A 27,912-nucleotide genomic window follows, 5' to 3' on the forward strand; every position below is an offset into this window, starting at 1 on the left:
CTTGTTTTTCGCATGGCGATAACAGTTTGGGTTACGCACGAGCTCTTTTTATTGCATTTCTTTGGGAGTTGAGATGAGTTTGTCACTTCTGGCATCTTTTGATTATTATTATTATTTTTTTTTTTTTATATTTTACTCCAATTTATTAAATCTGTTCCCTTTCATTCCCACATTAAATCAGCAATTAACAGCAGTATGTAAGAGGTTAAATAGCAATACTGTTTAGATGCGGGTGCCGGATAGCCGAGGCACACCATCTATGGAGCAAGCTTAGGGTACCGTTACACTACGCGACGCCCCAGCGATACCGACGGCGATACGACCTGGTATGGATCGCTGGTACGTCGCTAAATGGTCACTAGTAAGCTGCCAAACAGACAGATCTACTCAACGACACAGCAACGATACGGCGATCCGTATAACGACCTCGATGGTTGTTGGTACCTTGTCACACAGCAGCTATTCTGACGACTCCCGCCTGCGTCCCTGAGTTCTGCGTCGCCATCGAGGTCACTCGTCGGTGTGAAACACAAAAATGCATGCTGGCCAGCAGGACGCCAGCGATCAAAAAATGGCCCAGGACATTCGAGTACGATCAGCGAGATCGCAGCGGGGGCCCAGTCGCCGCTATGGGTCACATGTAGCGAGGTCGCTGTTGCGTCACAAAATCTGTGACGTTTCAGCGAACTCGCTAACGATATTGCTATGTGTGTCTGGGGCTTTAGGTCTACTTATGTGAAAGGGTCAAGGATGATTTAGAATGAGTGGTCACATTCCTTTATCATGCTTATTAGTTTGGTGTGTGAATTACCCCTTGTGAACAGCAGGGGGCACTACAGTACAGATTATCTACAAGACAGAACATAGAAGTCAGACTAAAGGCCCCGTCTCACATAGCGAGATCGCTGAAACGTCACAGGTTTTATGACGTGCCAGCGATCTCGCTACGTGTGACACATAGCGGCGCCCCCGCTGGATATCGCTGATCGTGCTGGAATGTCCTAGGCCATTTTTTCATCGCTGGCGTCCCGCTGGCCAGCATGCATCGCTGTGTTTGCCGCCGACGAGCGACCTTGTTGGTGGCACAGAACTCAGGGACGCAGGCGGGAGTCGTCAGAATAGCTGCTGTGTGACAAGGTCCCAACGACCGCAGAGGTCGTTATACGGATCGCTGCATCGTTGAGTAGATCTGTCTGTTTGGCAGCTTACTGGCGACATGTAGCGACGTACCAGCGATCCTTACCAGGTCGTATCGTTGTTGGGATCGTTGGAGCGTCGCTATGTGTAACGGATCCCTAAAGAGGACAGAAGCCATTTGTGGTGCAGATGTGACGATTAACCCTTGCTGGTTGTAGACTTGGCACTGGACCCCTATAAACACCTCTTATGTGTCTGCAGGTGCCGGGCTCAGCGGCAGGCAGGTACACAGGACCCAGGCCGTATTCAACCATACAGAAGACTACATCCTGCTCCCAGACGAAAGGACTATCAGCTTGTGTTGCTGGGATTCCCGGACGTCCGAGCGCCGCAACCTCCTCTCCTTAGGACACAATAACATTGTCCGCTGCATCGTCCACTCTCCCACCAACCCGGGATTCATGACTTGCAGCGACGACTTCCGAGCCCGGTTCTGGTACCGCAGGTCAACCACAGACTAATAAAAAAAAAAATGCTCAACTAATTGTAAGGTAGAACTGATGCTGGAGCGCCCCCTGATGTGCAGACTAATGACATCTCCAGCACACACCTGCTCGTTCTTTATCTTAGGAATGCATTTTATTATAGTCTCTGCCAGCCATGATTCCACAATCCCTGACAACCCACAAGGAGAGGTGCAGGGGATGTCGGCCATTCATCATCACTGACTGCGTTCTCTCCCCCCCACAGTGCCACCGATCCCTCATCATGAACTGCGCTATTGTTGGTGCGCACCCGTCCATGATGTGCCGTCTCTCACATTGCGGGATATTCCTGTGTTATTGTATATTGCCGGAATATGTCATCCCCTTATCATCAGGGGATTTCTGACCTCAGGGTCTCCACTGATCCAAATACAAAGGGCACCTGGCTTCTCGATCAAATGGGGATCGGTCACAGGAGCAACTCTGTGCAGGGTGTATCTAAAATCTCGGAGGTGGTAGAGGGTGACATGCCAGCAGTAGTCATAATGGTGACATTGCTGTATGGCAAGAACTAAGTCATGATCCTGGGTCTTGGTTTTTTTTTTCCTCTTCAATAGAAATGCATTTTGCAATTTATATCTACTGTGATTCCTGGAATTCATTGCTGGATCCATCACACTTATAAAAAAAACTTGGTGTCTACTCCATAGGTTAGGTTCCCTCGATGAGTTTGTTTAAACAGTACAATTGGATGGAATTTCTAGAAATGTTATGCCACCTGTGCTGCTGCTAGAAAAAAAACAAAAAACGCAGCATCAACAATACACCAAATATTCAGCATGGGAACTTGGCCTTTTCCAGTGTAGGCCTAATCTAGACCATCTTAAAATGCATCAAGTTAATCACAATGGCTGGTGCTGGATGATAAACTGTCCGGTCTAAAGTCACATCTCCTATTCATTGGTTTCCTTTGCTCTCATAAGTCATCCAAATTTTGGTCACACACCATTGTAATCAAACCGTGCCCCTATAACGAAACACAGACGCAGGTAGCTTAGCAAATCTGCCCTGGGTCTGATGCCTCGAGTCCTGCACTGGGCTGGCAGGTGTTCCTGTAGTGTTCCTTAAATTGTAATAAGGGGGTTATCTGGGACGAAACAATTCATGATCTATCTGCACATATGATATCTGGGGGGGATCTGACACTCGTGACAATAAGCTCATCTGCTCCAGAAGCCGAGGGATATAAGAGATGTACGGGGCAGATGCCAGCAGTCCTATACATTTAGTAACGTACTTTGCTGCGTTTACTTAATAGGAACCTGGTATCTGATCTGCAGGCTATGTTACGGAGCAGCTGATCAGAGTGATATACAGTTTTGTTAGAAAGATTTCAGTAAAACTTTTAATTGAAATCCCTGGCGTTTGTATGTATGAGTCCAGTGGGTGGTTTTACTCATGAGTCCAGTGGGCGGTTCTATCAGTGTTTGGCTGGCTTCCCAATATTCATTCAACCCCAACCGCGGTGATATAATCCGCTCCACAGCCAAACAAGTTCTTCAATTTTTATGTAGGCCTCATTCAAAAAAGTTTTTCATAATGGCAACATGTCATTTTAGTGTATTCATTATTTTATTTTCACCACCTAACATGCCCATAGTATATAATTTCACTATCCTTTATAGCCCCTGAGTCTTAGGATCAGAAAAAGTACATTTGAGATATTTTGTAGGGGGTACCCTCTTTAATCATCTTCAGGCTCTGCATAGCTGTGAATAGTTGGGTAAGACCACCCACTGGACTCGCAAGATTAAGACCACCCACTGGACTCATATGCATCAAACAGATTTCAATGAATAAAATAAGTGATCCTGAGATTTTTCCAACAAACCTATCCATAATTATTCTCCCCTCCTCTATATCATGCTGTCCACAGATCAGACTGCGCCTACAGCGGGACGGGTTCCCTTTAAATAGGAGATGAGGTGCAGTAATTCTCCATGGCCACCAAGTCACCGATAATACCTGATAGCCCCCTTAACTCCAGCTTTGCTGCTCAGTAGGGGCGATATAACACCTGGCAGATGTCCAGCGTCTTGACCATTGGATGGGTCTTTTCATTTGTGGCAGGATCATGTAAATTCTACCTTTTTTTTTTTTTTTTATAATAAACGGATTACACTGCCCCTCTGGGTTGTGGTCATTGTGTGTCGCCGCCCTGCTGGATGTCACGCCGTTTAGGTAATATGCAGCTTGGTGTACATTGGCCGGGACACAGCGCCCACAGTGTCAGACATGAAGCATACGTAACTGCACGCACACAAGCTTGTAAGAATGGATTCGTAATCTCGCCCTCTGGCATCACTACATCTACATTGTGAAAAGGCAGGATCACTGGCACCCATGACTCCACGCTGTCCTCTCCGATTACCAAGTGTGAGACTTGACGCCCTTGTGCCGGCCTTGCACACCTCAGGGCAGTTGTCACGTTCCATTTCCTGCTCCACTTGGAATCTCATGAAAAGTGCAGTACTCATCAGCAGGGGGCGACAATGAGCTCAGGCTCCTCCCACTGGGCCCAGGATATATACAGGTGCTCCCTCCTGAGATCGGATGGATGGGGCATCAGGATGAAGTAACCGAGTGTAGGAACACCTACTATATACTATCTTTGTGCCACGTGACTTGTGAACGATTCCCCCATCATTGGTATGGAACGTGGTTGGATTTGCCCTTGACGTTGCCTCTGGCCCTCACTATGGAGTGTGGGTGATGCCGCAGCGTCCACCATTGCGGGTAGGTCCAGGAATCAGCCGTCAGTCAGGAAGTTGCACATATCCGCTGGTGTCAGCTGCTCGCTTCTCTTTCCTCTTTTTTTTTTGGTTTTGTCATTTTTATTTTATTTTTAGAGAACCACAACATAGTGACCATCTCGGGGGGGCAGGGTGTCGGCGCTCAGAAGGGATTGTCACAAAGGGGCGATTCGGTGTTTAGTTGTTTTTTTTTTTTTATGGCATTCTAAAACGGACTGGTTGCTATAGACACTGTCTGACAACCCCATATAAAAGCCATGGCAACCTGATTGTCAGGCAGTGTCGCTCAACAGCAGTCCTGCCAGCACCCATCCCAAGCGGCATTACCGAAAACCAATTTAGGTAGACATCCCCTTTAAGATCTTAACTAAGGCCACCATGCACGATCTATGTAGACTACATGTATGGACTGTGTGTGGTAGACGACCCTCTATCAGGGCCAGAGTAGTCTTACCAGCTGCTCACAGGTGAATCTAACTAAGTACAAGATCTCCATGGAGCTTGTATTTTCTCGTGTTCACTTAAAAACCTTCAGTCCTTTCACAGAAAACCTGTAGGACATCATGGTGCTGTTGCCCTCATCCCCTACAAGGTATAACTTTGGTGCACGTACCGGTCGGTCCAGGAGATATTTAGATTCTCACACACTCTAACTTGTGCTTCCTCATCATCAGCATTCTGCCAGTATAATAGGTCCTGGAACTTCCTTTTCTTCACTTCCCAACATGCCCACACTGGAAGTGTTACATCTGTAATGCCTGTGTCCATTGTGGCAGACAGGAGAGCAGGAGCAAAGACTTCCTGTAATCCGTCTCCTGCATCTTTGCTGTTAGTAACGGATTACACTTGGTTACAGGCAGTGGTCCGCAAGTTACACAGAAGGGAGGTGCATAGACGTGGTCTTTTGTGGGGTAAGACAATGTAAGTGATTGGTAGATTGGCCATTAATCACATTATTTATGAAATGGGACCAAGTCTGACATGTAGAACAATATGATTGGTTAGAATGTGGCTAGTGGCTCATACGAACGTGCCAATCATCATCCTGTCACCAGATTTTACAATGCAAACTGCATCTTGGACCTGACAATGTTGGTGTACTTTCTATGAAAATCCATATAAGAATGGCAGTATAAGGCCATGTGCACACACTGAGTATTTGGTGAGTTTTTTACCCCAGTATCTGTAAGCCAAAACCAGGAGTGGAACGGTCAGAGGAAAAGTATAATAGAAACACATCACCACTTCTGGATTTATCACCCACTCCTGGTTTTGGCTTACAAATACTGGGGTAAAAAACTGACCAAATATTCAACGAGTGCATGTGGCCTAACACTGATCTAGTGAGAGATCTCAGGAGTGAGCCCAGGGTCCCGATTCATTAACACGGAAGCATCGTACCCCAGTCATAATGACTTAAGAGGCGCCAAATTCATTAAGAGGTGCGCCTCACGACTCATCTTACCAGTGGATTGTGCCTCACCAGAAATGTTACCCCAGTTGGGGATCAGAGTAATATTTCTGAAGTAAGAGACGCTGGCACTATTGATGAATTTGACCGGTGGGTGTAGCTACACCCCTTTGCCCAGCTCCTGCTTCCCTCCGCTCATTATGGTGGAGCTGCTTGAAACTGTTGAAAATGCAAATATTTTATGACTTTTCAAAGTGTTTTATTTAATTTTTTTTAGGCAAAAAAAGGATTTAATAAATCGAAGGCCAAAGTGTTTTCAGTCTCTGCCTAGCCGGGGTGAAGAGCTGCAGCTTCTACTGAGTAGTGTGAGATTTCAACAGGGAGGAGGAACCCTGAGGGGTGGTTAGTCAGTTTGTTTTAGTAGAGGTTGAGTTTAAGCTTGATAAATCCACGTCAGAATGGTTGAATAAACCTATGCAAAATAAGTACACCAGCCTCATCAGGCCCAAATGATCTATCTAATAATATATGCAATTTCTTTTGTGAGATCTGGTGACAGATCCATTGACCCAGCTTGGTTTGCAAGGCTCCTAACCTCTAGATGAATCCTCTGGACTTTTTCATGTTCACACCCCTGTGGATCACACTTGGGTTTCTAGTCTTTGTCGTAGACTGCAGGGACCTTAAAAATCAAGAGCGACTTCCGAAGAACATGAAAACTGAACCTCGTCTTCTCTAAAACTGAAGCTAAAATGGTGAAGAAATATTCCTGGGTGTGAGCGAGAACCTGAGCTGACCACAGCAGATGAGCAACACGGCTTCCTTGGAAAAGGTCGCAGGAGGTGTCACAGCCTTCCTGAGTGAGGAGTTGGACTTTTTTTTTTGTTCGTTTGTGTATAAATATTTTTGTAATATTCTGGCTGGTATTTTAAGCTATTTTTTTCCTTGCCTTCTTATCAGCGTTCGCACAGACCAATCCACCTTGCCAGAAACTTCCTGGACTGTGTGTCAGCCAGATGTGCTGCAGCTGAGCGGGTGGTGACTGTGCAGAGCGCGCGGAGCCACAGAGCAGTCAGCAGCGAGCGGTGAGAGGGGACGCGGGCACCACTGGCCAGGCATGGAGGTGACCGTCCAGGGCCTCTCCAAAAAGGTAAGTCCCAGAACCAGAGACCGCTCTGGGGACTGAGTCATAGTGGTGAGAAGGGGGATATGGATACAGATTGTCTGCAGCCGGTGCGCTGTGGCATCAGTCACTGCAAATCATCTAATGGTCACCGGCCCAATCACATGGAGCCACAAAATGAAGCAGTGAATCTATCAATGAAAAAAGTGGGCAGCGCGCAAATGATGTGAAGGAACGTGGACTTTTACCAGCCCATGTGGCGACATTTCAGCTCTATCTAAGAACCTAATTTATTGGAGTGATCTCCCCTAATTTCATCTTTAGATTATCGCAACAGTTGGATTCTGTTTGAGGCCGAACACACAATGTTTAATTCTCTGGTGCTTTCCTATTGGTTATCTATCTATCCATATAGCTATCTATCATCTATCTGTCTCATATGTATGTCATATCTATCTATCATCTATCTCTCTATCTATCCCATATCTATCTATCCTCTATCTCTCTATCTATCCCATATCTATCTATCATCTATCTCTCTATCTATCCCATATCTATCTCTCCCAAAGCTATCGATCTCATATCTATCTATAACTATCCATATATCTATCTATCCATATATCTACTGTATCTATCATCTATCTCATATCTATCTATCCCATATCTATATCTATCTATCCTATATCTATATCTATCTAACCCCATCTATCTATCTATCTATCTCATATCTCTCTATCTATCCCATATCTATCTATCTACAGGAGCATCTCACAAAATTAGAATATCATCAAAAAGTTAATTTATTTCAGTTCTTCGATACAAAAAGTGAATCTCATATATTAGATAGTCATTACAAACAGAGTGATCTATTTCACGTGTTTATTTCTGTTAATGTTGATGATTATGGCTTACAGCCAATGAAAACCCAAAAGTCATTATCTCAGTAAATTAGAATATTTTATAACACCAGCTTGAAAAATGATTTTAAAATCCAAAATGTTGGCCTACTGAAATGTATGTTCAGTAAATGCACTCAATACTTGGTCGGGGCTCCTTTGGCATCAATTACTGCATCAATGCGGCGTGGCATGGAGGCGATCAGCCTGTGGCACTGCTGAGGTGTTATGGAAGCCCAGGTTGCTTTGATAGCAGCCTTCAGCTCCTCTGCATTGTTGGGTCTGGTGTCTCTCATCTTCCTCTTGACAATACCCCATAGATTCTCTATGGGGTTAAGGTCAGGCGAGTTTGCTGCCAATCAAGCACAGTGATACTGTTGTTTTTACACCAGGTATTGGTACTTTTGGCAGTGTGGACAGGTGCCAAGTCCGGCTGGAGAATGAAATTTCCATCTCCAAAAAGCTTGTCAGCAGAGGGAAGCCTGAAGTGCTCTAAAATTTCCTGGTAGACAACTGCGCTGACTTTGGTCTTGATAAAACACAGTGGACCTACACCAGCAGATGACATGGCTCCCCAAACCATCACTGATTGTGGAAACTTCACACTAGACCTCAAGCAGCTTGGATTGTATGCCCCCCCTCTCTTCCTCCAGACTCTGGGACCTTGATTTCCAAGGTCTAGTGTGAAGTGCCAGTAGGTACCACGTCCGTGAAACATGGTACGAGCATATACCCCCATGTACTGACTGGCCGCAGATACAACAGTATCACCCATCCAGCTGACATCTTCTCACCTTGCTGAAATGTCTGATAACAGGAAGTAATAGATTACGTTCAACTACAATGGAAATGGAGGGTAACGGCCCACTTAAATGTCATCTATTTTTCGGGTGTTTGTCACTTCTTCTCTTTCTCGCCGGGGTGCGCCACATACCCATCTGGAGACTTCTGACTGTTTTCCTGAGCTGGGAGCGAACTTGTCGTCTGTGGTTTATCACTCACAGACCTCACTCCATGTGGCGGAGATAGAAAGCAGCATTAATATTCCCCACAGCGCCAACGCCACATCCCCCAAAAACCATTATTTCTTGGTCGGAGCTTTCATCTAACACAAATCAGTGTGAGGCCACCACCACTAGGGAACAGACAGTAGCGGAGGAGGCCACCATCCAGGAAAATACAAAACTGGATCTGTTAAAGGGATGATCACAATCCTTAGAGAGGTCCCATGATATTAAACCTGCAATACATTGTGTTCCATCTGTAGTTCTTGCAGCTCATGTGCACACATGTGTAATGTACGACAGGTCTACAAAGAAAGGAGGATCCAGACCAGAAGAACCCCCTCTATTAACTTGAAACAGGGTCATGGAAATTTGTTTCCTAAACTACACAATGTCTTTAACCTGTATGCACCTAATGGCCTCATACATTTCAAGAACATCACCAGAAATTCAACTACCTGTGCCAATCTGTAGAGCAACATTATATTATTCTTGCACATAGGGGGCAGTATTATAGTAGTTATATTCTTGTACATAGGGGCAATATTATAGTAGTTATATTCTTGTACATAGGGGCAGTATTATAGTAGTTATAGTCTTGTACATAGGAGCAATATTATAGTAGTTATATTCTTGTACATAGGGGCAATATTATAGTAGTTATATTCTTGTACATAGGGGCAGTATTATAGTAGTTATAGTCTTGTACATAGGAGCAGTATTATAGTAGTTATATTCTTGTACATAGGGGCAATATTATAGTAGTTATATTCTTGTACATAGGGGCAATATTATAGTAGTTATATTCTTGTACATAGGGGCAGTATTATAGTAGTTATAGTCTTGTACATAGGGGCAGTATTATAGTAGTTATATTCTTGTACATAGGGGCAGTATTATAGTAGTTATATTCTTGTACATAGGGGCAGTATTATAGTAGTTATATTCTTGTACATAGGAGCAGTATTATAGTAGCTATATTAATGTATATAGGGTCAGTATGATAGTAGTTATATTTCTTGTACATGGGGGCAGTATTATAGTAGTTATATTCTTGTACATAGGGGCAGTATTATAGTAGTTATAGTCTTGTACATAGGGGCAGTATTATAGTAGTTATAGTCTTGTACATAGGGGCAGTATTATAGTAGTTATATTCTTGTATATAGGAGCACTATTATAGTAGTTATATTCTTGTATATAGGAGCACTATTATAGTAGTTATATTCTTGTACATAGGAGCAGTATTATAGTAGTTATATTCTTGTACATAGGGGCAGTATTATAGTAGTTATATTCTTGTTCATAGGAGCAGTATTATAGTAGTTATATTGTATATAGGAGCAGTATTATAGTAGTTAGTCTTGTACATAGGGGCAGTATTATAGTAGTTAAATTCTTGTATATAGGGAGCAGCATTATAGTAGTTATATTCTAGTACATAAAGGCAGTATTATAGTAGTTATATTCTTGTACATAGGAGCAGTATTATAGTAGCTACATTAATGTATATGGGGTCATTATGATAGTAGTTATATTTCTTGTACATAGGAGGCAGTATTATAGTAGTTATATTCTTGTACATAGGAGTAGTATTATAATAGCTATATTAATGACCCTATATACATTAATATAGCTATTATAATACTGCTCCTATGTACAAGAATATAACTACTATAATACTGCTCCTATATACAAGAATATAGTAGTTATATTCTTGTATATAGGAGCAGTATTATAGTAGTTATAGTCTTGTACATAGGGGCAGTATTATAGTAGTTATATTCTTGTATATAGGTGCAGTATTATAGTAGTTATATTCTTGTACATAGGAGCAGTATTATAGTAGTTATAATCTTGTACATAGTGGGCAGTATTATAGTAGTTATATTCTTGTACATAGGGGCAGTATTATAGTAGTTATATTCTTGTACATAGGAGCAGTATTATAGTAGCTATATTCTTGTACATAGGGGCAGTATTATAGTAGTTATATTCTTGTATATAGAAGCAGTATTATAGTAGTTATAGTCTTGTACATAGGGGCAGTATTATAGTAGTTATATTCTTGTATATAGGTGCAGTATTATAGTAGTTATATTCTTGTACATAGGAGCAGTATTATAGTAGTTATAATCTTGTACATAGTGGGCAGTATTATAGTAGTTATATTCTTGTACATAGGGGCAGTATTATAGTAGTTATATTCTTGTACATAGGAGCAGTATTATAGTAGCTATATTCTTGTACATGGGCAGTATTATAGTAGTTATAGTCTTGTACATAGGAGCAGTATTATAGTAGTTATATTCTTGTACATAGGAGCAGTATTATAGTAGTTATATTCTTGTACATAGGCGCAGTATTATAGCAGTTATATTCTTGTACATAGGGACAGTATTATAGTAGTTATATTCTTGTACATAGGGGCAGTATTATAGTAGTTATAATACTGCTCCTATATACAAGAATATAACTACTATAATACTGCCCCTATGTACAAGACTATAACTACTATAATACTGCCCCCTATGTACAAGAAATATAACTACTATCATACTGACCCTATATACATTAATATAGCTATTATAATACTGCTCCTATGTACAAGAATATAACTACTATAATACTGCTCCTATATACAAGAATATAGTAGTTATATTCTTGTATATAGGAGCAGTATTATAGTAGTTATAGTCTTGTACATAGGGGCAGTATTATAGTAGTTATATTCTTGTACACAGGAGCAGTATTATAGTAGTTATATTCTTGTACATAGGAGCAGTATTATAGTAGTTATATTCTTGTACATAGGGGCAGTATTATAGTAGTTATATTATTGTACATAGGGGCAGTATTATAGCAGTTATATTCTTGTACACAGGAGCAGTATTATAGTAGTTATATTCTTGTACATAGGAGCAGTATTATAGTAGTTATATTCTTGTACATAGGAGCAGTATTATAGTAGCTATATTAATGTATATAGGGTCAGTATGATAGTAGTTATATTTCTTGCACATAGGGGGCAGTATTATAGTAGTTATTTTCTTGTACATAGGAGCAGTATTATAGAAGTTATATTCTTGTACATAGGGGCAGTATTATAGTAGTTATATTCTTGTACATAGGGACAGTATTATAGTAGTTATATTCTTGTGCATAGGGACAGTATTATAGTAGTTATATTCTTGTACATAGGAGCAATATTATAGTAGTTATATTCTTGTACATAAGAGGCAGTATTATAGTAGTTATATTCTTGTACATAGGAGCAGTATTATAGTAGTTATATGCTTGTACATAGGAGGCAGTATTATAGTAGTTATATTATTGTACATAGGGGCAGTATTATAGCAGTTTTATTCTTGCACATAGGAACAGTATTATAGTAGTTATATTCTTGTACACAGGAGCAGTATTATAGTAGTTATATTCTTGTACATAGGAGCAGTATTATAGTAGTTATATTCTTGTACATAGGGGCAGTATTATAGTAGTTATATTCTTGTACATAAGGGGCAGTATTATAGTAGTTATATTCTTGTACACAGGAGCAGTATTATAGTAGTTATATTCTTGTACATAGGAGCAGTATTATAGTAGTTATATTCTTGTACATAGGGGCAGTATTATAGTAGTTATATTATTGTACATAGGGGCAGTATTATAGCAGTTTTATTCTTGCACATAGGAACAGTATTATAGTAGTTATATTCTTGTACACAGGAGCAGTATTATAGTAGTTATATTCTTGTACATAGGGGCAGTATTATAGTAGTTATATTCTTGTACTTATGAGCAGTATTATAGTAGTTATATTCTTTTACATAGCAACAGTATTATAGTAGTTATATTCTTGTACACAGGAGCAGTATTATAGTAGTTATAGTCGGTGACAGGACAATTGTGTACAAGATAATTGTGTACGGACTATTGTGTACAGACAATTGTGTACAGGCCAATTGTGTACAATGACATTGTGTACAAGGCAATTGTGTACAAGGCGATTGCCCTGTACACAATTGTCCTTGTACACAATTGTCCTTGGACACAATTGGCCTGTACACAATTTTCTGTACACAATTGTCCGTACACAATTGTCTTGTACACAATTGTCATGGAACCGTTATAGTCTTGTACATAGGGGCAGTATTATAGTAGTTATATTCTTGTACATAGGAGCAGTATTATAGTAGTTATATTCTTGTACATAGGGGCAGTATTATAGTAGTTATATTATTGTAAATAGGAACAGTATTATAGTAGATATATTCTTCTTATAGGGGACAGTATTGTAGTATTTGTATTTCCCCTATATTAGTTCAGTCGAAGCAGCAATTCTACCTTGACAACAACTTTTATTGTGGTTTTAAAGTAGGAGTTTCTGAAAGTAACAAAATAACGTGAAATGTAACAAGAGGAAATGTCTGTATATACCTTAGCGTGTAAGGTACACCACATACTGGGTGTGTATATATACACAAAAATGTTCAATAGAAGAGATATTAGAATTGCATTAAAATATTATAGTGGATGCAACATTGATTGTTTAACATGAGCAAAGAATAGTACATTGCTCTGTGTCACCCCCTGTTGAGTATGGCACTTTGAATGAGCTGGGGTAAGAAATTACTACTGGACACATATCTATGTACTAAGGTTGTATGTGATGATTTATTGCTTTACACTATTCAGTTGTAATAAACTAAGTAGGATATACAGTGGGTACGGAAAGTATTCAGATCCCTTTACATTTTTCACTCTTTGTTTCATTACAGCCATTTGGTAAATTCAAAAAAGTTCATTTTTTTCTCATTAATGTACACTCTGCACCCCATCTTGACTGAAAAAAAAAACAGAAATGTAGACATTTTTGCAAATGTATTAAAAGAGAAATACTGAGATATCACATTGCCATAAGTATTCAGACCCTTTGCTCAGACACTCATATTTACGTCACATTCTGTCCATTTCCTTGTGATCCTCCTTGAGATGGTTCTCCTTCATTGGAGTCCAGCTGCATTTAAATAAACAGATAGGACTTGATTTGTAAAGGCACACACCTGTCTATATAAGAATATAACTACTATAAAACTGCCCCCTATGTACAAGAACATAATTACTATAATACTGCTCCTGTGTACATGAACATAATTACTATAATACTGCTCCCTATGTACAAGAATATAACTACTATAATACTGTCCCTATGTTCAAGAATATATCTACTATAATACTGCTCCTATGTACAAGAATATAACTACTATAATACTGCTCCTATGTACAAGAATATAGCCACTATAATACTGTCTCCTATGTACAAGACTATAGCTACTATAATACTGCCCACTATGTACAAGAATATCACTGCTATAATACTGCCCTCTATGTACAAGAATATAACTACTGTAATGCTGCTCCCTATGCACAAGAACATAATTACTATAATACTGCTCCCAATGTACAAGAATATAACTACTATAATACTTCCCCTATGTACAAGAATATAACTACTATAATACTGCTCCTATGTACAAGAATATAGCCACTATAATACTGTCTCCTATGTACAAGACTATAGCTACTATAATACTGCCCACTATGTACAAGAATATCACTGCTATAATACTGCCCTCTATGTACAAGAATATAACTACTGTAATGCTGCTCCCTATGCACAAGAACATAATTACTATAATACTGCTCCCTATGTACAAGAATATAACTACTATAATACTGCCCCCTATGTACAAGAATATAGCTATTATAATACTGCCTCTATGTATAAGAATATAACTACTATAATACAGCTCCTATGTACAAGATTATAGCCATTATAATACTGTCTCCTATGTACAAGACTATAGCTACTATAATACTGCCCCCTATGTACAAGAATATCACTGCTATAATACTGCCCTCTATGTACAAGAATATAACTACTATAATTCTGCCCCCTATGTACAAGAATATAACTACTATAATACTGCTCCCTATGTGCAAGAATCTAACTACTATAATACTGCCCCTATGTGCAAGAATATAACTACTATAATACTGCCCCCTATGTACAAGAATATAACTACTATAATACTGCCCCCTATGTACAAGAATATAACTACTATAATACTGCCCCTATGTACAAGAATATAACTACTATAATACTGCCCCTATGTACAAGAATATAACTACTATAATACTGCCCCTATGTACAAGAATATAACTACTATAATACTGCCCCTATGTACAAGAATATAACTACTATAATACTGCCCCTATGTACAAGAATATAACTACTATAATGCTGCCCCCTATGTACAAGAATATAACTACTATAATACTGCTCCCTATGTACAAGAATATAACTACTATAATACTGCCCCTTTGTACAAGAATATAACTACTATAATACTGCTCCTATGTACAAGAATATAACTACTATAATACTGCCCCTATGTACAAGAATATAACTACTATAATACTGCCCCTATGTACAAGAATATAACTACTATAATACTGCCCCTATGTACAAGAATATAACTACTATAATACTGCCCCTATGTACAAGAATATAACTACTATAATGCTGCCCCCTATGTACAAGAATATAACTACTATAATACTGCTCCCTATGTACAAGAATATAACTACTATAATACTGCCCCTTTGTACAAGAATATAACTACTATAATACTGCCCCTATGTACAAGAATATAACTACTATAATACTGCCCCTATGTACAAGAATATAACTACTATAATACTGCCCCTATGTACAAGAATATAACTACTATAATGCTGCCCCTATGTACAAGAGTATAACTACTATAATACTGCCCCTATGTACAAGAATATAACTACTATAATACTGCCCCCTATGTACAAGAATATAGCTATTATAATACTGCCTCTATGGATAAGAATATAACTACTATAATACAGCTCCTATGTACAAGATTATAGCCATTATAATACTGTCTCCTATGTACAAGACTATAGCTACTATAATACTGCCCCCTATGTACAAGAATATCACTGCTATAATACTGCCCTCTATGTACAAGAATATAACTACTATAATTCTGCCCCCTATGTACAAGAATATAACTACTATAATACTGCTCCCTATGTACAAGAATATAACTACTATAATACTGCCCCTTTGTACAAGAATATAACTACTATAATACTGCTCCTATGTACAAGAATATAACTACTATAATACTGCCCCCTATGTACAAGAATATAATTACTATAATACTGCTCCTTATGTACAAGAATATAACTACTATAATACTGCCCCTATGTACAAAAATATAACTACTATAATACTGCCCCTATGTACAAGAATATAACTACTATAATACTGCCCCTATGTGCAAGAATATAACTACTATAATACTGCCCCCTATGTACAAGAATATAACTACTATAATACTGCCCCTATGTACAAGAATATAACTACTATAATACTGCCCCTATGTACAAGAATATAACTACTATAATACTGCCCCTATGTACAAGAGTATAACTACTATAATACTGCCCCTATGTACAAGAATATAACTAATATAATACTGCCCCTATGTACAAGAATACAACTACTATAATATTGCTCCCATGTACAAGAATATAACTACTATAATACTGTCCTATGTACAAGAATGTAACTACTATAATACTGCTCCCTATGTACATGAATATAACTGCTATAATATTGTTCCATATCTACAAGAGTATAACTAGTAACACAAGCACAGGTTTTATTTCTCTTTTTGCTGTTTTTAGCTGCCCACTATGTGGATCAGTGGTGCTGCCTGTGCATTCCTTTAAATTAGGACCATGAGCTAACACTTGGCTCCCCAGCCTGACCGCTTCTGTGCTGTCCCCGTGCAGTTCGTTAGGTCTGTAAACTGGACCTGCAGTCTCTGATCCTGACCTGGTTCTGCTCACACAGCTAACGTGGTTGTTATCAGTTTGGGTGATCATAATAACAGCACAGCGCCATAAAGCTCTCCCTTCCTGATAGTTCACAATGTGTCGGCATATGTAGGCGCTATCAGGCAAACATCACCTGGCTGTGGTCTGTGTCTGGTATTGTAGCTTGGCTTCTTGAAGTGAATGAAGCTGAACTGCAATACCACACACAACCTGTGGAGAGGTGTGGCGCTTTTTATTGATGAAAAATAGCTATCCATCTTAATTCTATGGCAGAATGAGGCTCACACAAGCTGGAGCTAAAATCTTAGGGAAGTAATTAAAGGGAAGAATCGCTTCACGAGTGAGTATGATATGAATCTATATTCACTAGAGCTTCCTATGAATCTATTATTCAGTTTTCTTTTGAAGGCGGAAACCTCCAACTGACATCACTGATAAACCCCCTTTATATTAGTGTCCTTCCAAGATGATACATTGTGGCTGGCATGTCACAATGTACCCGATTTACTTTGTGGTCGGTGCTTCTTACGCATTTTACCCCAAGACCCCCTTATATGGTTTGCATCCTCTGCAGCCGAATCCCGATGTAAAGATTCTACCCAGATGCGGCAATTATTGCAATTTTCTATGCAATTCAGGAAAAATATTACTCATACAATATGCCTGATCTTTATGGGTCAGAATCAGACGTTTTTACTACCAAGGACAAATGTCCATTGTGCCATTCTGGAAAGAAGATACCAGTCCATTTGTTCCATTTTTGTAAATTCGGTCAGACTGAAAAAGGAGCGCCAGGCCTGAGCTTTCATTTCCATAAAACCCCGTAAGGCAAGGACTACAATCTTAGGGCAAGCCAAAATCAACTAATCTGCTTTCTATAATGCCACCAAGAGACTGAGGGGGCATCACAGAGACAACCAGTTGACCACATGACCAGTCAGAGGGTTTATGTCAAACTCGTTTTCCTTTTTTTTTTAAAAAAAAAAAAAGTCTTTGAGGCAGAATACCAAGCATGTGTGTTATCACTGGGAAGAGAAGAGCAAGCCATGTCTGGTTGCGGCTTATCTGTCCAGAGTACAAAATGATGGGACATATACAGTATAAGATGGTTGTTTTTTTCAGCTTAGGTGTTACACACCTGTCCTGGGCTCCGCTTCCTTCCTCTCGGTCCATTGCCCTCTGCTGTGCTACTCCTCAGGTTCTGTAAATTGCCCGGCATTGATCAATGACAGCATCTCCCTAACCCCTACTTAAGGCCCATTGACACATACACACACCTCTGTCTTGGGATTGAGACTCTAGACCTCTGTTTGGTGAGCTTCACCTTTGGTGCATACTGTGTTTTACTTACTTCCAACCCTACTTAGTCCACTTCATCCATCATCCTGCTCCTGAAATTCCTCTGTGTGCCTAGTCCTCGCTGTCCGTGTGCCTTCCAGCTTACTACATCAACACCCAGGGTTCATGTGCCCATCCAGCCCTGAGGCTTAGAGGATCCACCTCGCCTAGTGAGCTAGTGAGTCCAACATTTAGCCAGATGTTTCCTCAGACCACCTATGTGTATTATCCACTTAGCCACCAAGCAGAATAAACTGGGCATCAACAAAAGGCAGGATGGTGTACAGGGGTCAGAGCCTCCAGTAAGCCAAGTGTGCTGAGGTGGCTACATTTGCACATGAGGTGTTAGAGTGTGACCCCCTGGGAGATAGGTTCAGCACCCACACCCTCCTTATGGGCTGACTTCACCCAGACTTGCCTCAGGTCCTCACAACCCTGGCTGTCTATGTACATGTCCTCAGCTGTAAAGTGAAGTAAAGTGGACCGGAGAGGAGCATTTGGGAAAATAGTCAAGAAATTGTGTTTTAGAAGTTGGTAAATTTAGGCAAAACATACACAAACTGTAGGGTCATAATTCAGGCTCTCTGATAACAAGTTTATGAAAGGGTCTTCGTAAGGGGATTCCTAACTGGAATCACGAGTTGCTTAGCATTTTTTTCTACTACAAGAATCTATTCATTTTAATGGATACCAACAGTCCTGGAGAGTAGGGAGGAGCTGACTAGTGGAGGTTCGGGTTCTGGTACCCGACCAAACTTTAGTCTCTCGCTTTCTTGCCCTCTTTTCCAGGCATCTCTACTCAGGCTCTGTGGTTCATCTCAACAGGTCTGGTCAGAAAATATATGTACTGCTTGTCCTCCTAGTGGTCCCTTCTTATAATCCACCCCTAAAATTTTCATGGTTGATCTGAACAGATCTGGTCAGAAAGTATGGGTGGTTAAAGTCCTTTGGGTGGTCCCTTTCTATAATTTCCATGTACACCAGCAGTCCTCCAGACCTGAGAGCAGCAATGCGATGAACACTCTATAATGCATGTTATACGTCACACCGTTAACTTTTAAAGGGGTCTTTAGGTATTAGAAACCTCTATAGAGTGATGTGTTCTTGAGGTTGAACGTGTGATTATCAGGGCAGCCATAGAAGGGCATCAGTGGGCAACACAACCCGAATGAGTTCAGACCTTCAACTGATAAGTCCTTCAGTTCACATTGCCCATTACTGTTGATCATTATTCCAAAAAAATATTTATTTTTTTTGCTAAAAGAAAAAACTGAGTACTGCAGACTTCTTATGATAAACATCTCTCAATTCTCACCAGGGCTGATGAGGGGTCAGTCATGCACCCACCCTGCTCCTCTGGAGGCCTGGTCTATTTACTTAGTATTTCTTTCCTCCCCATACCAGGAATTCTTGTATCCTCCAGCAGAAGCATTGCCTCCTTATCTCCAGCAGCCCTATCATGCATAACATGAAAGCTCCTGCTCAGAGGCAGCAATCTGCACTGATAAGGAGTCAGTCTCCTGGAATGAAATGCGTGGGGCGCAACCAACTCAGACTGATACATAGTTATGAGACAGCCGCCCCTCAATCCATCAAGTTCTGCTGATGGCATAGCGAAAATGGGCATCCAGACCACGTGTGTGTGTGTGTGTGTGTGTGTGCGTGTGTGTGTGTGTATGTGTATATATATATATATATATATATATATATATATATATATATATATATATATATATATATATATATATATAGTGTGGATGTATGTACAGCATTATATATATATATATATATATATATATATATATATATATATATATATATATTAGCAAAGGGTTTATTAATGATCTCTGACCTTGTCTCACTTAATAGGCACACCAATCCCTGATGGTCTCACATGTGTGAGTGGATTACAAACACTGGCACATGACAGTATCACACGTGAGTGGATTAGATACATCGACGTATGATGGTATCACATATCAGTGGATTAGATGCACCAGTCCATGACAATACAACACAATGATTTGACAGACTGACTTGGCAAACAATATCATGGATGATTAGCTTAGATAAAGCTTCTGTACAGACTGTATCACACAGGATATGATTAGATACACTGGCCCTTGACAATATCGCACCTGACAGTATTAGATACAGGGGCTGCAGACTGTGTGATACTCTTAGAAATAGGATCAAATATGGCAGGAAGGCTTAGATACTTTATTCCGTGTCATAGTATCACACATGATTGGCTTAGATATAACTGGTTCTGAAAAAGTATCACACATGAAAGGTTTAGATACAGAGGTTCAGCAAACAACGTCACATCATAAGTTTAGATACTCCAGTTTGGCAAACACTCACACATATTGGGCTTAGATACAACTGCTCAGCAGCTAGTATCCCATATAATATACTTAGATACAGTGGCATAGACTTAAATACACCAGTACCTCAGCAAACAACAAACATTTTGTGAGATATCGACGGGCTTAGATACAGTGCCTCTGGACAACATATAATATTAGGATGTGATACAGTGTGTCTCAGCAGACAGTATCCCATCTCATGGGCTTAGATACAGAGCAGTATATGCCATTGGTAACTTTTTCTCCAGTTCACTGTACGCCCGTCATGTTCCGGTTCTACGTTTCTACCATATTGGAATCATTGCCGTATACAGATGTACATGGATTTTTCACGATAATTTAGCCACTAGGTGGAGTTAGTTTATGGGTATACCATATTGTACTTTTGTAAGGGAGCAAAAAATATTATAACTACTACCAAGAACTAGTGACTGGAAAATGGGGTCTGGACACTTACGGGCCCGTTACACATAGCGATATCGCTATAACGTCACTGATTTTGTGACGCAGCAGCGATATCACAAGCGATATCGCTATGTCTGATACTTACCTCCGACCGGCTCCCCCGCTGGTTATCACTGGTCAAGCGAGAACGTCCTGGACCGTTTCTCGTCGTCAGCTTCCTGCTGTGGAGACGAGCGACGCGTGGACGCGGGCGGGAGGACGTCAGGATCGCCTCTTCTGACAGGTAAGTAGCGACCCCCGACCCCTGCGATGTCGCTGGTGAGATCTGCCTGTGTGGCAGCTCACTAGCGACCACTTAGCGATGCACCAGCGATCCTGACCGCGTCATATCGTTGTCGGGATCGCTGTTGCATCGCTAAGTGTAACGGTACCCTAAGAAGATGCACAATCCCGCGACCCTCCAGATCACAGGATTGTGCAGGAAAACCAGTTAGATTTCAGGTCAGGCTAATTTGTACATTTTTTGGAGGGGGCTGGGGAGGAAGGGCAGCTCCTTGTCTGTGACAGATATAATGCAGAACAGAAGACTAGGAAATGATTAATATGGGAATCCTAGGGAAAGGCCGCATGGGAAGAGATCAGTGACCTAGGGAGGCTTAACAAACAGACCCATGGAGATCTTGAGGACTGCGGTCAGTGATCATTAACAATATGACATCTGACAGCGTTCTTAGCACTCATACCTGTCCCACATTGCTATAGAGCTCTAATGTGCATCCGGTATAACGCAGTGACATCATAAAGGGTGTACAGACTTCTACAGCCAGCTATGCTCCAGTGCATCGAAGAGAAAAGAAACAGATTGAAAATCTCCTACCATTTTTTCTTCAACTTCTCTGCAGACTTGTGTCTCCATGGTTACAGACTACAAACAAACCTTACTTGTAGTCAGATCGTATGGGGCCATGCTGATTTTCCCTCAACACATGGTCAGAGAAACTGAGGATACCACATGTCAGATATTTAATGGTTTTCTAGGAGATAGGCCGCTACTGCCAGAAGAGTTCTCTTGTAGAGAACACAGGGGATTGGCCAAGTTTTACGTTCCTGTGTATGGGGGACTCGAGAGATAGGTGGCCTTTACAGTCGTATTCTACTCCACACCTTCTATCCCTCAGAGACAGTGGAGGGGGGGACATAACAAACTGCAGGGTCTGACTAACCATGGGTACACACAGGTGTTGCATAGGAGCAGTATAGCCACAAAGGTAGCAGATTTTTAACTACAACTATGTGTGGGGGCATTGGAGTAATAATAAAATTGCTTATAAAGGTCTACACACCATCTAAAAAATATCAGAAACATGGCAAAATGACATCTACTGGAAAACTTAAATCTGGCCCTTCATTTTCGAACGTTGTAGGAAGGGCAGAGGTCATCTTTGCTTTGCGAAGACTTGACTCTTGGAACCACAACGATTAGAACTGGGGGCGCTGTTGCATTGCTGGTTATGGAAATTAAGGGGGGATGACCACTGTGGTGAAAAATGGTACTGCAAGTATAAGATGTTCGCCTAATAAACTGCACTCAGAATTGAAGTCACCGTCCCCTAAGGAATGGCAAATGTTTTATTGTAATCAAAATAAGGGGCTCTAAATAATGTAATGATCCCGTATTATATAGGATTACATTAGATCCTTTAACAATGGAAGAATGCACATGAGATATTGGTGACTATGGGACCCGGACTTGCTGTCTCCTCTATTAAAAGATTTATCAGTGATTGACAGGTTACAGGTATCATCAAAGCAATGTAATAGCATCTCACTGTGAGCCAGAGACATCAAAGCCTTTATCAGGAGCATCCTGGGCTCACAATGCACCATAGACTTTCTCTGATGGACAGTAAATAAGCCGCCATGATTACCCCAATTGTAATGTCACCAGCCGCCTGTCTCTAAATCTAATTACAGAAGCTTGAATATAATATATTAACATGTCATTAGTGCCCCTTTGTCTCTGGTGAGACCTAGAATGTAGGTATTATAATAAATTGATAAGTGGTCTCTGGTTGATTAGTGGCCAGAAACATGTGGAAAGCTGAGCAGGATAAATGTGAAGAAGTGTTGTTAAAAAAAATTAAAAAAAAAGCTTGTTTCGCCATTATCTTAAACAGGCTGCCGATCACCTGATCAATGAGCGAAACGCACCGCCTACTTTGGTCTAACTGGGTAAACAGGCATCTAATCGACTGTCGGTCCGTAAAAGTTTTCCGACTCGTGGTCTTATCGTATCGCCGGTTGTGCTTGTAATCATACCTTCAAACTGTTTTATTTATAAGAATTTATTAAGTTCTTAAAATGCATATAAAGATCTAAACTGATCATGCACACCCTGAAATGCGTTGGTTGCAGTGTTTATATGCCATGTATGAATTCTTTGTAGTTTAGTTGTGTGTGTATTGACATATTAAAGTGGATTTGTCATCAGTGTTCACAATTAAAACTGCAATCACTACTCAGTAGAACGTCTAGACCTGCTGAGGCTGGTGTGCTTACTTTGAAAATCCATGTCACAATGGCTGTATGATCCATTTTGAATTTCTTTTTTGTCCTATATTCCAAGTAGCATTTTGGGTCTGGTTTAGCCAAAGTCATAAAGCTGCTCATTTTTATATCAAGATTATTCAGCCAATTCTAAATGGATTTTCATGTGTACTCTATGAATGAAATGTGTATGGATCCAGTGTAGGACAGCCATTTGCATAGGGATATGTTAAGTACAGTGGGGAAAAAGTACCGTATTTAGTCAGCCACCAATTGTGCAAATTCTCCTACTTAAAAAGATGAGAGAGGCCTGTAATTGACATCATAGGTAGACCACAAGTATGAGAGTCAAAATGAGAAAACAAATCCAGAAAATCACCTTCTCTGATTTGGCAAGATTTATTTTTCAAATTATGGTGGAAAATAAGTATTTGGTCATTAACAAAAGTTCATCTCAATATTTTGTTATATATCCTTTGTTGGCAATGACAGAAGTCAAACGTTTTCTGTAAGTCTTCACAAGGTTGGCACACACAGTTGGTGGTATGTTGACCCATTCCTCCATGCAGATCTCCTCTAGAGCAGTGATGTTTTGAGCCTGTCGCTGGGCAACACGGACTTTCAAATTCCGCTAAAGGTTTTCTATGGGGTTGAGATCTGGAGACTGACTAGGCCACTCCAGGACCTTCATATGCCTCTTATGAAGCCACTCCTTCGTTGCCCTGGCGGTGTGCTTGGGATCATTATCATGCTGAAAGACCCATCCACGTTTCATCTTCAATGCCCTTGCTGATGGATGGAGGTTTGCACTCAAAATCTCACGATACATGGCCCCATTCATTCTTTTATGTACACGGAACAGTCGTCCTGGTCCCTTTGCAGAGAAACATCCCCAAAGCATGATATTGCCACCCCCATGCTTCACAGTATGTATGGTGTTCTTTGGATGCAACTCAGCATTCTGTCTCCTCCAAACACGAGGAGTTTTGTTTCTACCAAACAGTTCTACTTTGGTTTCATCAGACCATATGACATCCTCCCAATACTCTTCTGGATAATCCAAATGCTCTCTAGCAAGCTTCAGACTCACCCGGACATGTACTGGCTTAAGCAGGGGGGCACGTCTGGCACTGCAGGATCTGAGTCCCTGGCGGCGTAGTGTGTTACTGATGGTAGCCTTTGTTATGGTGGTCCCAACTCTACGCAGGTCATTCACTAGGTCCCCGTGTGGTTCTGGGATTTTTGCTCACTGTTCTTGTGATCCTTTTGACCCCCACGGGGTGAGATCTTGCGTGGAACCTCAGATCGAGGGAGATTTTCAGTGGTCTTGTATGTCTTCCATTTTGTTATTATTGCTCCCACAGTTGATTTCATCACACCAAGCTGCTTGCCTATTGCAGATTCAGTGTTCCCAGCCTAGTGCAGGGCTACAATTTTGTTTCTGTTGTCATTCGACAGCTCTTTGGTCTTCACTATAGTGGAGTTTGGAGTGTGACTGTTTGAGGTTGTGGACAGGTGTCTTTTATACTGATAACAAGTGCAAACAGGTGCCATTACTACAGGTAATGAGTGGAGGACAGAGGAGCCTCTTAAAGAAGAAGTTACAGTTCTGTGACAGCCAGAAATCTTGCATGTTTTTAGGTGACCAAATACTTACTTTCCACCATAATTTGCAAAATAAATCTTACCAAATCAGGCAAGGTGATTTTGTGGATTTGTTTTCTCATTTTCACTATCATAGTTGTGGTCTACCTATGATGTCAATTAAGGGCATGTCACACTAAGAGATATCGCTAGCAATATCACTATAACTAGTGACGTTATAGCGATATTGCTAGCGATACCGCTGTGTCTGATACTTACCTACGACCGGCTCCCCCGCAGGTTATCGCTGATCGCGCGAGAACGTTCAGGACTGTTTCTCGTTGTCAGCTTCCTGCGGCGCTTCTTGCTGTGAGGACGAGCGACGCGTGGAGCCGGGCGGCAGGACGCAGGATCGCCTCGTCTGACAGGTAAGTAGCGACCCTCGTCCCCTGCGATGTCGCTGGTGAGATCTGCCTATGTGGCAGCTCACTAGCGACCACTTAGCGATGTACCAGCGACCCTGACCGCGTCATATCGCTGGTCGGGATCGCTGGTACATCGCTAAGTGTGACAGTACCTTTACAGGCCTCTCTCATCTTTCCAAGTGGGAGAACTTGCACAATTGGTGGCTGACTAAATACCTTTTTTCCCCCACTGTACTTTCATCAATTATTCAGTGTTAACAAGCTAAAATGCTGATTAGTGGTCCCTGGATAATTCTAATTGGAGGCCTGAAATGCGTGTAAGGCTGGTTTCACATTAGCGCTTTTTAAGCGCACGCACGGCCGGGGGTAGCTCCGCCCCCAAGCCGGCTCTCTGCCCGGCGTGCCCGCCCCTTGCTTGTAGCGCCGCCTCCTAGCGCACAGCGGCGCCTGCGATCGGCGCACCCTATCTTTAGCATAGGGTGCGCAGATCGTGCGCAGGCCGTGCGCTAGTTGCGCTTTGACCTGCGCTGCGCACTTTTGACGGTGCGCCGAGCACGCCGAAATCCGAAAAGTTTGATTTTGGCGCGCACAGCGCACCGTCAAAAGTGCGCAGCGCAGGTCAAAGCACAACTAGCGCACGGCCTGCGCACGATCTGCGCACCCTATGCTAAAGATAGGGTGCGCTGATCACAGGCGCCGCTGTGCGCTAGGAGGCGGCGCTACAAGCAAGGGGCGGGCACGCCGGGCAGAGAGCCGGCTCGGGGGCGGAGCTACCCCCGGCCGTGCGTGCGCTTAAAAAGCGCTAATGTGAAACCAGCCTAAACCAGTGTATAGTGCTTTATTAAAGATTTTTAGGCTATGTGCACACGTCCGGAAAACGCATAAAATAAGCAACCCATAGTATTCAATGGCATTCTGCACATGCTGTGCTAATGCTGCGTATTTTTTCGTGGCAAAATCGCATTGCGGAAAAATACGCAGCATGCTCATTCTTTGAACGGAATCACTGGAATTCCGCACCCATAGGAATGCATTGTTCAGCTTACTTTCCGCATGTGGCTATGCCCACCATGCGCAAAGTAAGCGGAAAATGTGCAGATGGTACCCACAGTCTGTAGGAGAGGAGACTGTTCTCCAGGCCCTGGGTCCATATCCCTGTAAAAAATAGAATTAAAATAAAAAATGGTGATATTCTCACCTTCCAGCGTCCCATGAGGCGTTCCCAGGCCTCAGCGATGCTCCCGGCCAGTCCCGTTCCCAGCGATGCCTTGCGACAATGACCTTTTGATTATGTAGCGGTCTCACCGGAAGGTGAGAATAAGACGATTTTTTATTTTTTTTTATTATTTTTAACTTTATATCTTTTTACTACTGATGCTGCATAGGCCGCCTCAATAGTAAAAAGTTGGTCACACTTGTCAAGCACTATGTTTGACGAGTGTGACCAACCTGTTAATCAGTTTTCCAAGCGATGCTACAGATCGCTTGGAAAACGACAGCATTCTGCAAGCTAATTACGCTTGCAAAACACTAGTAAATACGCGGGAATTACGCATGCGGATTTCTCGCGGCATGGAAATGCGGACGTGTGCACATTGCCTGAATGAATATGAAGAGCTGAAATAATTGTGAATGCTCTGAAATGCATGCATGTATGGATTTTAGTGTTTATTGTGCATGACATAAATGTCTGAAACGCATATGGATTTTGTTTAGGTTTATTTTGTCTATACGGAGTTAAGTACTTGAAATGCATATATGGAAATAGCAAGAATGACCAATAATACACCTAAATGCATTTACTAAGCTGATTAGTGGTCTAGATAATTGGGGGTCTGAAATATTTGTAGTTTTTTTTTTATATGGATTTATTTGGCATATACCAATTTTAAATTATTGAAAATGCTCTGAAACGTGTGTGTGTGTGTTTTTTAAAATGTGTATGCTATGATTTTCTAAAACGCCTATGGCTCGTGTGTGGGTTAGCTGTATGTATAGAGATATACTAAGTAATTTCATTGCATGAGATGTTAGTGAGAGTGACCATGAACAACTCAAAACACTTGTAATTAGCAGATTACCAGACCCTAGATTATTATTGGAGGCCTGAAACGCGTGTAGACATACTGTGGTTTGATTTCTTTGCCTGTGTGAATTGGATGAGTGGTTGCCAACATCTGCTGAGAATTTCATGTTAATAGCAACTTTAGAAATATACAGTGGGGCAAAAAAGTATTTAGTCAGTCAGCAATAGTGCAAGTTCCACCACTTAAAAAGATGAGAGGCGTCTGTAATTTACACCATAGGTAGACCTCAACTATGGGAGACAAACTGAGAAATAAAAATCCAGAAAATCACATTGTCTGTTTTTTTTTCATTTTATTTGCATATTATGGTGGAAAATAAGTATTTGGTCAGAAACAAAATTTCA

At 41.1% G+C, this 27,912-nt stretch overlaps 2 protein-coding genes across 3 annotated transcripts in view; both read left to right on the forward strand.

The window, feature by feature from the left end:
• CSTF1 (cleavage stimulation factor subunit 1) overlaps positions 1-3,808 on the forward strand; it is a 29,418-nt gene extending 25,610 nt beyond the window's left edge. For both annotated transcript variants that reach the window (XM_073580664.1, XM_073580663.1), the window contains one exon: positions 1,399-3,808. In XM_073580664.1, coding sequence (XP_073436765.1) covers positions 1,399-1,658 — 260 coding nt within the window. In that variant the 3' untranslated portion in view covers positions 1,659-3,808. The remainder of the gene's footprint in view (positions 1-1,398) is intronic.
• Positions 3,809-6,780: 2,972 nt separating this feature from the next.
• The window catches only part of CASS4 (Cas scaffold protein family member 4), a 105,458-nt gene continuing 84,326 nt past the window's right edge, over positions 6,781-27,912 (forward strand). The window contains exon 1 of the mRNA XM_073580666.1: positions 6,781-6,996. Coding sequence (XP_073436767.1) covers positions 6,964-6,996 — 33 coding nt within the window. The 5' untranslated portion in view covers positions 6,781-6,963. The remainder of the gene's footprint in view (positions 6,997-27,912) is intronic.

Source organism: Dendrobates tinctorius, unplaced genomic scaffold (genome assembly GCF_039654945.1).
Source record: "Dendrobates tinctorius isolate UK_male_01 unplaced genomic scaffold, ASM3965494v1 ptg000065l, whole genome shotgun sequence".
NCBI lineage: Eukaryota > Metazoa > Chordata > Amphibia > Anura > Dendrobatidae > Dendrobates > Dendrobates tinctorius.